The sequence below is a fragment of the Hemicordylus capensis genome, chromosome 3 (assembly GCF_027244095.1).
Source record: "Hemicordylus capensis ecotype Gifberg chromosome 3, rHemCap1.1.pri, whole genome shotgun sequence".
Lineage (NCBI taxonomy): Eukaryota > Metazoa > Chordata > Lepidosauria > Squamata > Cordylidae > Hemicordylus > Hemicordylus capensis.
The window spans coordinates 349694000-349705843 of record NC_069659.1 but is presented as its reverse complement, the minus strand read 5'-3'; the positions used below and the strand labels follow the sequence as shown (position 1 = coordinate 349705843).

General features: G+C 50.8%; 1 protein-coding gene across 4 annotated transcripts; it reads left to right on the top strand.

Annotated features, from left to right (window-relative positions):
* The first annotated feature begins 1065 nt into the window (after positions 1-1065).
* On the top strand, positions 1066-8842 carry LOC128352029 (PHD finger protein 13-like). 4 transcript variants are annotated; one of them, XM_053312168.1, is made up of 7 exons: positions 1066-1554; positions 1585-1708; positions 2080-2123; positions 5361-5453; positions 5645-6206; positions 6674-6715; positions 7050-8842. In XM_053312168.1, the coding sequence occupies exons 2-7, from the start codon at positions 1684-1686 to the stop codon at positions 7274-7276; spliced, it is 993 nt and encodes a 330-aa protein (XP_053168143.1). In that variant the 5' UTR covers positions 1066-1554; positions 1585-1683; the 3' UTR covers positions 7277-8842. The 4 variants fall into 4 exon arrangements, with proteins under 4 accessions (XP_053168143.1, XP_053168142.1, XP_053168144.1 ...); XM_053312167.1 differs by having other exon boundaries at positions 1066-1708; XM_053312169.1 differs by lacking the exons at positions 1066-1554; positions 1585-1708; positions 2080-2123 and adding an exon at positions 2778-3179.
* The last annotated feature ends 3002 nt before the right edge of the window (positions 8843-11844 follow it).

The following is an 11844-nucleotide window of genomic DNA, read 5'->3' as shown; positions in this document are numbered from 1 at the left end:
AGATAGGGCTGGGAGAGAACCCTGTCTGCTACCTTGGAGAAACTGCTGCCAGTCAGTGTAGACAATAGTGAGTTAGATGGAGCACTGGCCTGACTCAGTATATGGCAGCTTCCTATGTTCCTAAGGTAGGCAACAACAGTGGAGGACTATCATCTTCATGTCCTGCTTTGGGGGCTTCTCAGGAGCACAAGAGAGTATATGCCTGTAGGCTTCCAGAGGCATCTGGTGGGCCACTGTGTGAAATAGGAAGCTGGACTAGATGGGCCTTGGGCCTGATCCAGCAGGGCTGTTCTTAACCATAGAACACAAAACATTGGACTTGATCAGGGCTGGACAACCTGAGGCTCTGCAGCTGCTGCTGTACTACAACTCCCATCATTCCCAGCTACAACTGCCCTAACAATTGTGGCTGGGAATTATGGGAGCTGTAGTACAACAGTAGCTGGAGGAATGGACTAGATACGGACCTTTAGTCTTGGCCAGCAAGGCTCTTATATTTACGAGACTTTGCAAAGATGATTACGCCCCAGCGCCTGGGGAAAAGGAGGAAGGTCAACCAGGGAGAGAGGAAATGAATATTCATGGCCAAGGAAGACAAGCACGAAAACAAAACTTCTGAACTTTATCCTACCCAGATGGTGTTGCCAACCTCGGTCCCAGCTAGCTAGCAGGCTCCTTCCTTGCAGGCGTTTCTAGCGCGGTCCGGTTCGTACTGTGGAAGGGAAAGGACGCTCGCCCTGCTAGTCCTCGCAACACGTGCACAGACACCAACATGCCGGCGTTCGGGGAGATGTCGCCCGTGCAGCTCTCAGCAAAAGTGTCACGTGTGGTCTGGGAAAGAAGTAGGACTGAGTCCTACTTCGGTTCCTAAGGACTCCTCCCTATCCCCTGGGAATGAGGGCATGGCTGGAGGTGCTTGGTCTGGAGACCCCCAACCCTACGCCGGCGAGGGGGAAATCAAGCCAGCCCCAGGCCACCACCCGCTTCTCCAACAGCAGCGTCTCCATACCCTTGCAAATAACGGTGAGGCAAGGCAGAAGCACCCCCTAAGGCCCGAGCTCGCCGGTGGCGGGAGTTTACCGCGGGGGAGGAACAACAGCAGCCCGCCCTGCGCCGCTCAGCTGGTGGAGTGGACGAGCCCAAGTAACATCCGGTGAGGGGGGAGACGCACTGTGCTGCTGGCTCGGAACTTCCCGCCCCCCCTCCTGCCCAGGTGGTTCCGCCTCCCGCCAGCCTTGCTGTTGGAAGCAGACGGGAAGAAGCGAGCTTGTTAGCTGCTCGGGAGCCGGCGCGGTGGTGATAGCAGCAGCCTGTGATCGGACGCGGGGAAAAGAGAGCGGCCACCCCCGTGAAGAAACCTCCGTCCTTGGGCTACTGCCGCAAGAGGGGAAAGCGCGACGACAGCCGCAGCAGCAGCCCCAGGCGACGGCCACCACCCTCACCCTCCTGGCGCGGGGTCCCACCGGAGCTGCGACACCTCCAGCCCGCCCTCCTTACTAGGAGGAAAGCAAAGCAAAGCTGCTCCCCTGCCCCGCTGCCGCCCTCGTCGCCGGCCCAGCAAGTTCGCCTTCTCTGCCCGCCGGCGCCGCGGAAAGAAGCCTGGCCTGGGGAGCGGCCGCCGGGTGCTCTCAGGTCGGAGCCCCCCTGCGCTGCATCCCAAAGGAGGAGGAGGAGAGGAGAAGGATGAGCGGCCCGGGAGAAGATGCAGGTGAGCCGGGCAGGGCGGCGGGTCTCGTCGGGCGTGGGCAGTGGCGGTACTGCGGGTGGGGGAGGGGGGTGGCAGCTAGAGATTGCTGGAACCGAAATGGGGTGGGGGGGTTGCTTGTCTACCCGCCCTTGTGGTGGGGAGCGAGGCTGGGCTGGATCCCCGCCGCGGAGTCGCCCCCTTTACTCCGGGCGAGGCCGGTGACTCCGGCGGGGTTGCGCGCAGGAAGGGCAGGCGGGTAAGCGGGGGGGGGAGCGGGCAGGGGCTTGGGCAGCAGTGTGGGGTCTTGGGGGAGCGGGGCGCTGCTGGGTCGGGGGTCTGCTGCTGCTCCTGGCCTGTCCTGCTCACCGTCACTTCTTTCTTTCCCCTTCCAGGCGCCAGCCCCCTGCGCAGCCCGGGCTCCCCCGGCTTCGACGAGGTGAGTCTGCCTGTCTGCCGCCTCCTCCTCCCCCCCCCCCGCCACCCCCGTCTCTTTCCCTTCTTCCTGGGCTGGCCGCTCCCTCGGTCGCCCCGGTGGGGTGAGAGGCCGCGGTCGTGTTGGGGGCATCCCCCGAGCGGCGGGAGGGGAGAAGAGCCGGGGGCGGTGAGAGAAAGCGCAAGAAGAAGCGGCAGCCCCCCGGAGAGGGGAGGAGGCCGCCGCGGGGGGTGACTCCGGATTGACTTCGCTTCGTTTTTCTCGCGGGGGTGGAGCGCCTTGGCTCTTCCCTTCTTTGCGGGCGCGGGGGGGGGGTGTAGGACTCGGTTCTTGTCGGGGGTGGGAGGAAACGAGGCTACTCTGGGTGGGTGGGGGGTGTCTCATTCGATTTCACTACTCTGAGCGTCTGGGGGGGGCTAGACGAATTGCGGGTGGGGGGGTGAATCCCCGAGGAGAAAGGGGAGGTGGGGGCAGAGGGAGGCGGGGCTTCGTGTCGAAGGCGCGGGTGGGGGGTGTTGCGCTCGGCGCATTTGGCGCGATGGCGGCTCCGCCCCCCGCGCTCTGGAGGCCGCCGGGCGGGGAGGGGTTCGGAGCGCCGCCGCCGCCGTCCCGCGTTTTCTGGGCTGGACGGCATGCGGGGGAGGGCGGGGCAGGAGGGAGAGGGCAGCTGCTCGGAAAGCCCTTGGAGCCGGTGGCGGCGGCGGAGGGGGGGATCGCGCTGGTGTGGGCGGCCGCCTGCTGCTGCTGCTTCCTGCGGAGCTGGGAGGCGGTGGCTTCCCCCGGCCCACCCCCGCACCGGTCTTCTCCCGGGACGGTCGCTGCAGCGCAGGCGCCATCTTAGGAGCCCGTGGGGCTGGGGTGGGAGCCGCGTTCCCGAGGGCGGCTGGGGGGGCAGGCAGAGTGTGGGGCGGGCGGTAGCAGCCGCGGGGGCTTGGCGAGGGAGACGCCTGAAGGGCCAGTCGCCTATTGGCGGAGAAGGGAGCCAGGAGCCCGCCGGCTCGCCCGCCCGCCCTCCAATATGGCTCTTCTGGTCGGTGTGTGTGCAGAGAGCCCGAAGAAGTAAAAACTTCATTCATATATACATACACTAAAAATTTGGCCTGATACGTGTGTGTCCAGGTAGTGTGCACAATTTAAAGCACAACAAATATAAAACAAAGTAAAAAACCAGCTGTGTAGAGTGAAAAAGTTAAAACAATTTCAAGCGCCAGAAACGATCGTTGAAAATTCTCAGTTAAAAGCCTGAGAAAACAGGTGTGTCCTGAAGGTCTTCCTAAAAGCAATCAGAGATGGAGATGCTCTTATTTTGACAGGGAGCCTACTCCTAAGCCCCTGGGGCAGCCACAGAGAAGGCCCAGCCCTGCCTCCAGGCGAGCCAGTGGCAACCACTGTGGACCTCATATACATTCTGAGTGGACCAGAAGGGCCTCACCCACTGCGGAAGAGATGTCTTGCACGCTGCTTTCTCACAACAATCCCTGAGAGGCACCATTCCCTGACTTAGTAGCCCCTGGAGTAGTCTGCCTTCATCATGGCTATTCCCTTTGGGCATCCTTGCAGTGCTTGCTTATTGCAGGGGAGCAGGATTAAGGGATGTGATTTTGGCAATGTGGCTGTAATGCTTCCCCGCCACCCCCACACATCTTTCTCTCCCTTCAAGAATGTGAATAACATCCCAGTGCTTTGGCCCTGAAGAAATCATTTAGATTTTTGCCCCTCGGTTCTGGCAAGGCTATGCATACACTTGCTTTATGGCATTGGTTCTCTTTTAGTGTCAGTCTGTTCATCCCCGTTTGTCCCACCTCAGATCTGTTTTATGTTAAGAAGCTGTTCCCTCCTCTCTCCTTTTTTAAAGGACTGGCAGTGGTGAGGGAGGAAGGAAGATAACAAGTTGTAGCATCTATCTATGACTGCTGAGAGGGGCACTTGTAGAAAAGCACTTGAGGACGTGTTATACTTTCCAGCTCCTTTCTTACTCAAGGGACTGCAAATTGCCCAATTCCCATTTGGGGCTTTTGCAGTGGCCTGAGTAAGGCCTGCTCTCCTCTGCCACAGGTGTTTATGGAAGTGATAGTTGTGAGTTCAGCTCTACCTTTCATGGAAGGGATGCTGGAGAGCCAGTGGTAGCCTGGCGCTTTTAAATGAGCTAATGCTAAAATCCATCACATTGAGCTTTGTCAAGTTGGTTGCAAAGGAAACCTTGACTTAACGGCTCTTCTTCCTCTTGAGTGGCTGCCATGGCATGCTTAGATGTGGGAGTGCAGTTCCCAGCTCCCTTGTTGTGACTGGAATTTGATCTGCTGCTGCTTCCCTTTGCCTGCAGTGGGAGGCTACATCTTGTTTTGTTTGCCCTGATAGGGAATCTACAGGGAACTGTCTTGACATTGCCATGGTTTATTATCATCGGGTAGTAGGGTAGTTCCTTGGAGCTCCTTTCCCTTGAGATCTGTCTCCTGCTTTCCCAAAAGCCCAGTAGTTAAACATATTGTACTTCCTCTGGGTTTTTATATGCAGGCAAAATCCAAGTTTCTGTGACTGCAGGAAATTGAGATCTCAACACTTTTGTGTATTTTGCTTTGGATAACGGTGGAAGAGTGATATTAAAGTCTTATCCCCTATGCTATGTTAAGGCAGGCTACTGCCAGTTATGGGCTTTTAGTGTATTGTTGGTGTTGTATTATAAGGTAGAAAAAAACCCTCTTCTTATTCTGAACTGCCCTACAACTACTAAAGTAAGCATGACTGGTTTTTTGTTGTTGTTGTTGTTGTTGTTGTTTTTGCTGCATGGGTGCAAATTACCCACATTACCCAAAGAGACTACATTATTCCCTTCCTAAAAGAACTGCATTGGCTGCCAATAAGCTTCTTGGCTAAATACAAAGTGCTGGTTATTACCTACAAAGCCTTGGATGGCTTGTGTTCAGGGTATTTAAGAGAGTGCTGCCTTCTTCATGAACCCCGCCACCATCGGGGGAGGTCTGGTTGCGGTTGCCGCTAGTGCAGCTCAGAATCATGGCCTTGCCTGGGGCTGCCCCACGACTCTGGAACGTGCTCCCAAATAAAACCAGAGCCTCCCTATCTCTGCTGGTTTTTTAGAAACAGCTGAAGACATACCTTTTTAATCAGGCTTCTAGTTAACAAGTCTTAAAGTGTATATTGAAATTTTAAACAGGGAAAAATTATTAGATCAGATTATTGGGCAGAAAATTATTAAATAAATAAATCTTTGTATCTTTCTAGCCGCCACAAAAAAGACACAGAACTGTAGAAGACTTCAACCAATTCTGCACCTTTGTGCTAGCCTATGCAGGCTACATCCCATACCCAAAGGAGGTAAGTGTTTATTTTGTCATGATGTTGCTGGGTGTCTGTCCTAAGTCTGCTTTTTGGTCCTGGAAGTTGGTGAGCCCTGTAATTTCTTCCCACCCTTTTCCTTCAGTCTATTTTATGACATTAAAAATTAACCTTGAAATAATGCAGATGCAGAACATTTAATCTCATGTTTTTCTCTCTCCCTTTTCCAGAATGAGCCTTGGCTTCTTAAAGGAAACATGAGCCCCCAGAACAGCACAGGCAGCACTCAAGACAGTGACAGCTGGACTTCATCCCAATCCTGTGACTCCCAGGTGTTGTCAGATGATGGAGGGAGCAGGAACTCTAAGTGCAAGGGTGCCGGGGACCTGCTCCTGAGCTGTTCCACCATTTCTAGCAGCTTCTGCGCAAGCCGACCACAGCAAACGAAGAAAAGGAAGCAGTCTGCAAAGAAGCTCATCTTGGACCGAGAGGTGGAGAAGGTGATGCCAGTGAGCATAAAAGACATCAAGCAGGAAAGAACTGAGCCAAGAGAAGAGGGTCATGGGAAAGGAGAGGAGCTTGAATTTTGTGCCCCAGGGGAAGAGCTCCATTCCAAATGTCTCCTGGAGCAATATGTAAAGGAGCAGAAGGACTGGATCCATGGGGTGCAGGCATCAGAGAAGCCAGAGAAACTGAACATGTGCAAGGAAGAAAGAATCAGTCCTGCCTGTTGGAGCACCATAGAGCAGAACAGTGAGGAAGAGCTCAGTAGAGATGGCTCTCAACTCAGTAGTAAGTGTGTGAATCTTGAGGCTTTTGGAAAGGTGTGGGGTTTTTTTAATTTCAGAAAGAGATTTCCCAGCCCTGCTGCTTGAGATCCTTCTCACTGGAGATGCCAGTGATTTGAAAATTAGTCTTTCTGCATGCAAAACATGTGTTGTACCATTACACTAGTCAGTGTTGTGATCAGAGTGCTAAATGCCCTATTTTCCATTGTCACTTGTTACATTTTATATACTGCTGTTCCGCATTGGTGCTCAAATTGGCTTGTGAAATTGGGATGGAGGGGAACAGGGCAAATGCATTACAGAAGAGTTTAAAGACTGTTTATATCTTAAACGTTGCTTGAGTGAAATTTAGTAGAGATGTTGGAAGGTGCAAGCAACTGTTTCAGTAGCCTGTATTGGCAGAGTTCAGAATACTAGTGCAGATGTGGGCACCCTAACTTATCTGGTCTTTCCCACCCATCTCTGTTACAGCTTCGTGTGGGGAGTTTGCAGCCTCAGGTGCTAAAGCAGATGGTGAGTAGATCATTGTGTAGTTGTAGCACCAAATTCCAGTAGGGGGAGCACGTGCCATTGCATTTCAGCCCAGCTGTTTTCAGAATGGCGGGGTGGGGGGGGGAGAGAAGAGCTATCTAAGTCAGGGGTGGGCAAACTTGGCCCTCCAGTTGTTGAGCTCCAACTCCCCAACAGTTGGAGGGCCAGGTTTGCCCACCTCTGATCCAAGTGATAATAGGCAGTTATTCAGAATCTTTTAAAACTGCAAAGGGTAGTACCAAAGCCTTGACTGTGTTGAGTGTCATGTGTAATAACAGTTTGGGGCTTCTTCTTAATACTGCTTTGTCTCATGCAGAGGATGACGCCTGGGATCTGATCACTTGCTTCTGCTTAAAGCCTTTTGCTGGGAGACCTATGATAGAGTGTAATGAATGTGCCACGTGGATCCACCTCTCCTGTGCCAAGATACGTAAATCCAATGTGCCTGACATCTTCATCTGCCAACGATGCCGTGATGCAAAGCAGGAGATCCGCCGCTCAAACCGAGCCCGCACTGTGCCACGCAAGCGCTTCTGTGACTGACTTAGGCTTGGGAGGTGGTGGGTTCTCTTTAAACTTGGACTTGATCCCAGGCTGGCAAGACAATCAAAATGCAGTAATTGTTACCTGGGGAATGAGTGAGGATCCTCTACCCTTTCAGCTTTCAGGACAGCAAAATGTCTTACTTAACTGGGGGGTTCTGCTCTCTTGAAAGGGCCTGCAAGCTGTGCTGTTGAGATCTCAGGGTGACATCAGAGCAGCAGATGCAAAGGTGCCTGGCAGACACAAGTGACTGGTTCTGTGGATTCCAGTGCACAATGCACTAAGTCAGCCAGAAGCCTCTCTATCATTGTGCAGATATGGCTTGGTGCCTTTCCTCATCAGCCTTACAGGAGTGGCCCAATTTAGTTTTTCTGTGGTATGATAGCTGCTCAGTTAGACTATGCCTCCCAATTTCTAGTTGTTTTGCCTAGATCTGAGCTATCCTCTGGAAAACGAGTTGAGCTTCTAGATGGCCTGTTCCAGAAGCTTGCTTTCTCAAAACTAAAGCACATCTAAAGTGGGCAGGTGTCTTCCTGGGCACACTCTGCTTGAGAGTGATTTCCTGTAGTTAGAGTGTGTGTCCTTCCTTTGCTCCTAGGAATGGCAACCTGAGCCAGTTGACATCAGACTTCACAGCTGAGGTCACTGTTTCTCCTCACTGCAAAGAGCCTGCCCTCTGCACAAATTGGATCACACTGTGCTATTCTCATTCTAGTCAAACTAGTCACAAGTAGTGGAGAGGAGGCAGAGCTACTAGTCACCTCATGTAAATATTTTGTACACAGATACTAGAAAACTAGCTGTATGTACTCCGAGCGCGCGCACACACACACACCCTGCTCCAATCGTAGACTTCCAGTTGCACTAGTATCTTCTTTGGAGGGAGTGCAGGAGTTGTGGGAGGAGACCAAAGTTGTGAGTGGTAGAGGTGATGGTGACTCTGCTGTAGAAGCTGAAGAGTGTGGCAGTAGTAGAGAACTATAGCCATGGCAGTGAGCTGTACTGAAGAAGCAGATTGGGTCCTGCTCTTTGTTTTTAAGCTGCTGTCCCCATTAAGAATCTTCCACTGAGGATGCCAGAGGTGAGGTTTGGTGAATGCTAAGAGAAAGAGACCTGTATACTATGCAAACCACTGCTTCTTGTTCTTGAAAACATGCCAACAGACCATGGCTTATTCTGGAGGGGACTTAGCTGCCTGCATTCTGCCCAACCCTCTGAGCCTCTCCTATTTGACCCATGTGCCTTCTATATCACATCTTGTGTACATATATATTCTGCCACATCTTTGGCCATACTTGTAACTGTTCCTTGTAGAAGGGATTTGCAGTAGCTTGAGGTGGGTCTTGGCTACTTAAAAAAAAAAGATGGGGCAGCCTGCCCTCTTAACACAGCAGGAAGGATTTAGGGAGCTACCCCATCAATCAGATATTTCTGTCCTCTTAAAGTGTTTACACTTTTATAGTTCATAGTCACTTTCTATTAAAGATGTATAGTAGTATATTCTGGTCCTTGCCCTGTGCTGAGTGTCTAGAACAAAATGTATAGAATAAAAACTTTTAATCCTTGTCACAGGTGTTTTTTGTTTTGCCTCAGTGCAGTATGTTCAAGTAGTTGCATTTATCTGGTATCTGGGGAGAGAACATCTTGCTAAACTCATGTACCAGCTCATGACTATCCACTTTGCACCAGTCCACTTGAATCTCTCTTTTTGTAAAGCTTAACTGCCTCGAATCTTTCATAAGATTGGTAGGATAACAGCCTTTGACACCATTTTTTTGTTTATTAAAAATAGGCTTACAGTGGAAGTATGTATTCAAAGCAGTTAGTTTTGGGGGGACCCCCCCAATCATCTGTGATGGTGAACAAGCTTTTTGCTGTTACACATCAGTTTTTGAAGTGCTTCAAGAACCTAGTAGAAATCAGCTGGGATCCAGTTTTAATGTTTATATAAAGCTTGATTTAATAGGGATTTCTATATATGTTAAGGCTCAGACCAAGCGGATTGATAAAAATTGATTTTTAAGAAGCATTTGAATAGGATTTTAATCATTAAAAGGGTATAATGAATGTTAATCAAATTCTACTGTTCTATGAACATAACAGCCACCTAACGGCACAGTGGGGAAGTAACTTGCCTAGGGAGCAAGAGGTTGCTGGTTCAAATCCTCACTGGTATGTTTCCCAGACTAGGAAACACCTATATCAGGCAGCAGCAATATAGGAAGATTACCCCTAGAAGCAGGGGTAAGCAGCAAGGTGGCCAAACTCGGGTAGTGAAATCCATAACTGATTGCGAAGAGCTCCAAAAGGATCTCTCCAAACTGGGTGAGTGGGCGACAAAGTGGCAAATGCGGTTCAATGTTGGCAAGTGTAAAGTGATGCACATTGGGATGAAAAACCCCAACTTCAAGTATATGCTGATGGGATCTGAGCTGTTGGTGACTGACCAGGAGAGGGATCTTGGGGTCGTGGTGGACAGCTCGTTGAAAGTGTCGACTCAATGTGCGGCAGCTGTTAAAAAGGCCAATTCCATGCTAGGGATCATTAGGAAGGGGATTGAAAATAAAACTGCTAATATTATAAATTCTGGTCACCACATCTAAAAAAGGACATTGTAGAACTGGAAAAGGTGCAGAAGAGGTCAATCAAGATGATCAAGGGCCTAGAGCACTTTTCTTATGAGGCTAGAATACACCACCTGGGGCTACTTAGTTTAGAAAAAAGACAGCTGCGGGGAGACATGATAGAGGTCTATTAATGCATGGTGTGGAGAAAGTGGATAGAGAAATTCTTCTCTTCCATAACACTAGAACTAGGGGTCATCCCATGAAATTGATTGCCAGGAAAACTAGGACCAGCAAACGGAAGTACTTTTTCACACAATGCATAATCAACTTGTGGAATTCTCTGCCACGAGATGTGGTGACAGCCAACAACCTGGATGGCTTTAAGAGGGGCTTGGATAACTTCATGGAGGAGAGGTCTATTGATGGCTACTAGGGAGGGCTGTAGGCCACTTCCAGCCTGGGGGTGGGCAGGATGCCTGAGTACCAGTTGCAGGGGAGTAACAGCAGGAGGGAGGGCATGCCCTCAACTCCTGCCTGTGGCTTCCAGCAGCATCTGGTGGGCCACTGTGTGAAACGGGATGCTGGACTAGATGGGCCTTGATTCAACAGGGCTGTTCTTATGCTGAAAGGCATCTCACACTGCAGGGGAGATGACAATGGCAAACCCCTCCTGTATTCTACCAAAAAACTACATGGCTCTGTGGTTGCCAGGAGTCAACACAACTTTATGAACATAGCAGTATGTGGGGATGAGTAGCAGACCTGATCAATCTTAATCTGCAGGTGATATACAGCATGTGCACACAGTCAAGCCTTTGCCGCCCCCCCCCCCGCTAAAAGTCCAAAGACATTAAGCCCATTCACATACTATGTTCAACTCGTTTTACAAGTGTACACTGTATACAAGTACAGATCTGTATTCACATGTTATGCTGAACACATATGGAAGTATGTACACTTTCTATATACACCATGCCTTTGAAGGGCCTGTACACAGGTTCACTTTTAGAATGAATACAAGTGTTCGGACAGCTGTACAGTCATACAGCATAACAACTGATTGGGCTGAAGGCCACAATGAATGGAGGATTTCAGTGGGGGAGTAGATCTGAGCAAGGAGGAAGTTTTTCCAAAGCTTGTTTCCATTTTCCTCGTGCATAAAGCAGTGGTTTTTTTAATCTGTGCGTGGAATGAGTTTTGTTGGTGACAGTATCAAGGCAGTGTGTGCACACATGCATTGACAATGGGGCCTTCCTGATTCACCCCAAGCGGGATCTAGAATTTACTGAGCACACACACGTCTTAGAGGAAACACTGGTGTACAGTGCTATTAACTCTCCAGAAATGGATTTGTGGAGGAAGGGAGAGGAGTGAGCGAGAACAGTATTCTTTACTGAAACTCGGGCCAGGTTTATTGAGCCTGTGCGAAGGTAAAGCTAGATACTCTGCAATCCCTATGGCACCATGTGGAAGTGACTGTTTCCACCATGCAGTGCTGTACTTCCCTCCCCCCCCCCCCGCCCCCACATCACTGAGCTCCTTTAAGGGAAATTCGGCCCCGTACCATTTTTGAAGGTGTGCTGGGAAGTGTGCCTTTTCCATAGAGCTCTTGAGTGGGCTTCATCTCTCTTAAAGGGTCCTCCCAGCACTGAGTACAGTACTGTACAGGAGGTTAGCATTGTGAGAACTGGCTCTCACATGTTTTTTTGCCAGAGTGGCTTCTGCTCAAAGTGAAGATCCATGGGGCTAGCCACACACCCCACACTTAGTATATATCTACAGAAGCAATGCTCAGTGCATGGAGGGTTCAAAATTTGTGCAGGGGAATGTTTCCTGTGCTCCGTGCTGCCTTGCACAGACACAGGCGAAATGTGGGAAAGTCTGGCTAGCCAGCAAACTATTGCTCCCCACTCATTCAATAAAATGCAGGAAGAGTGACTTCTCTACAGGGCTTTTGATAATCAACTCTGTTGCCCCTGCTCCAAAACAATCTTGCTAAGA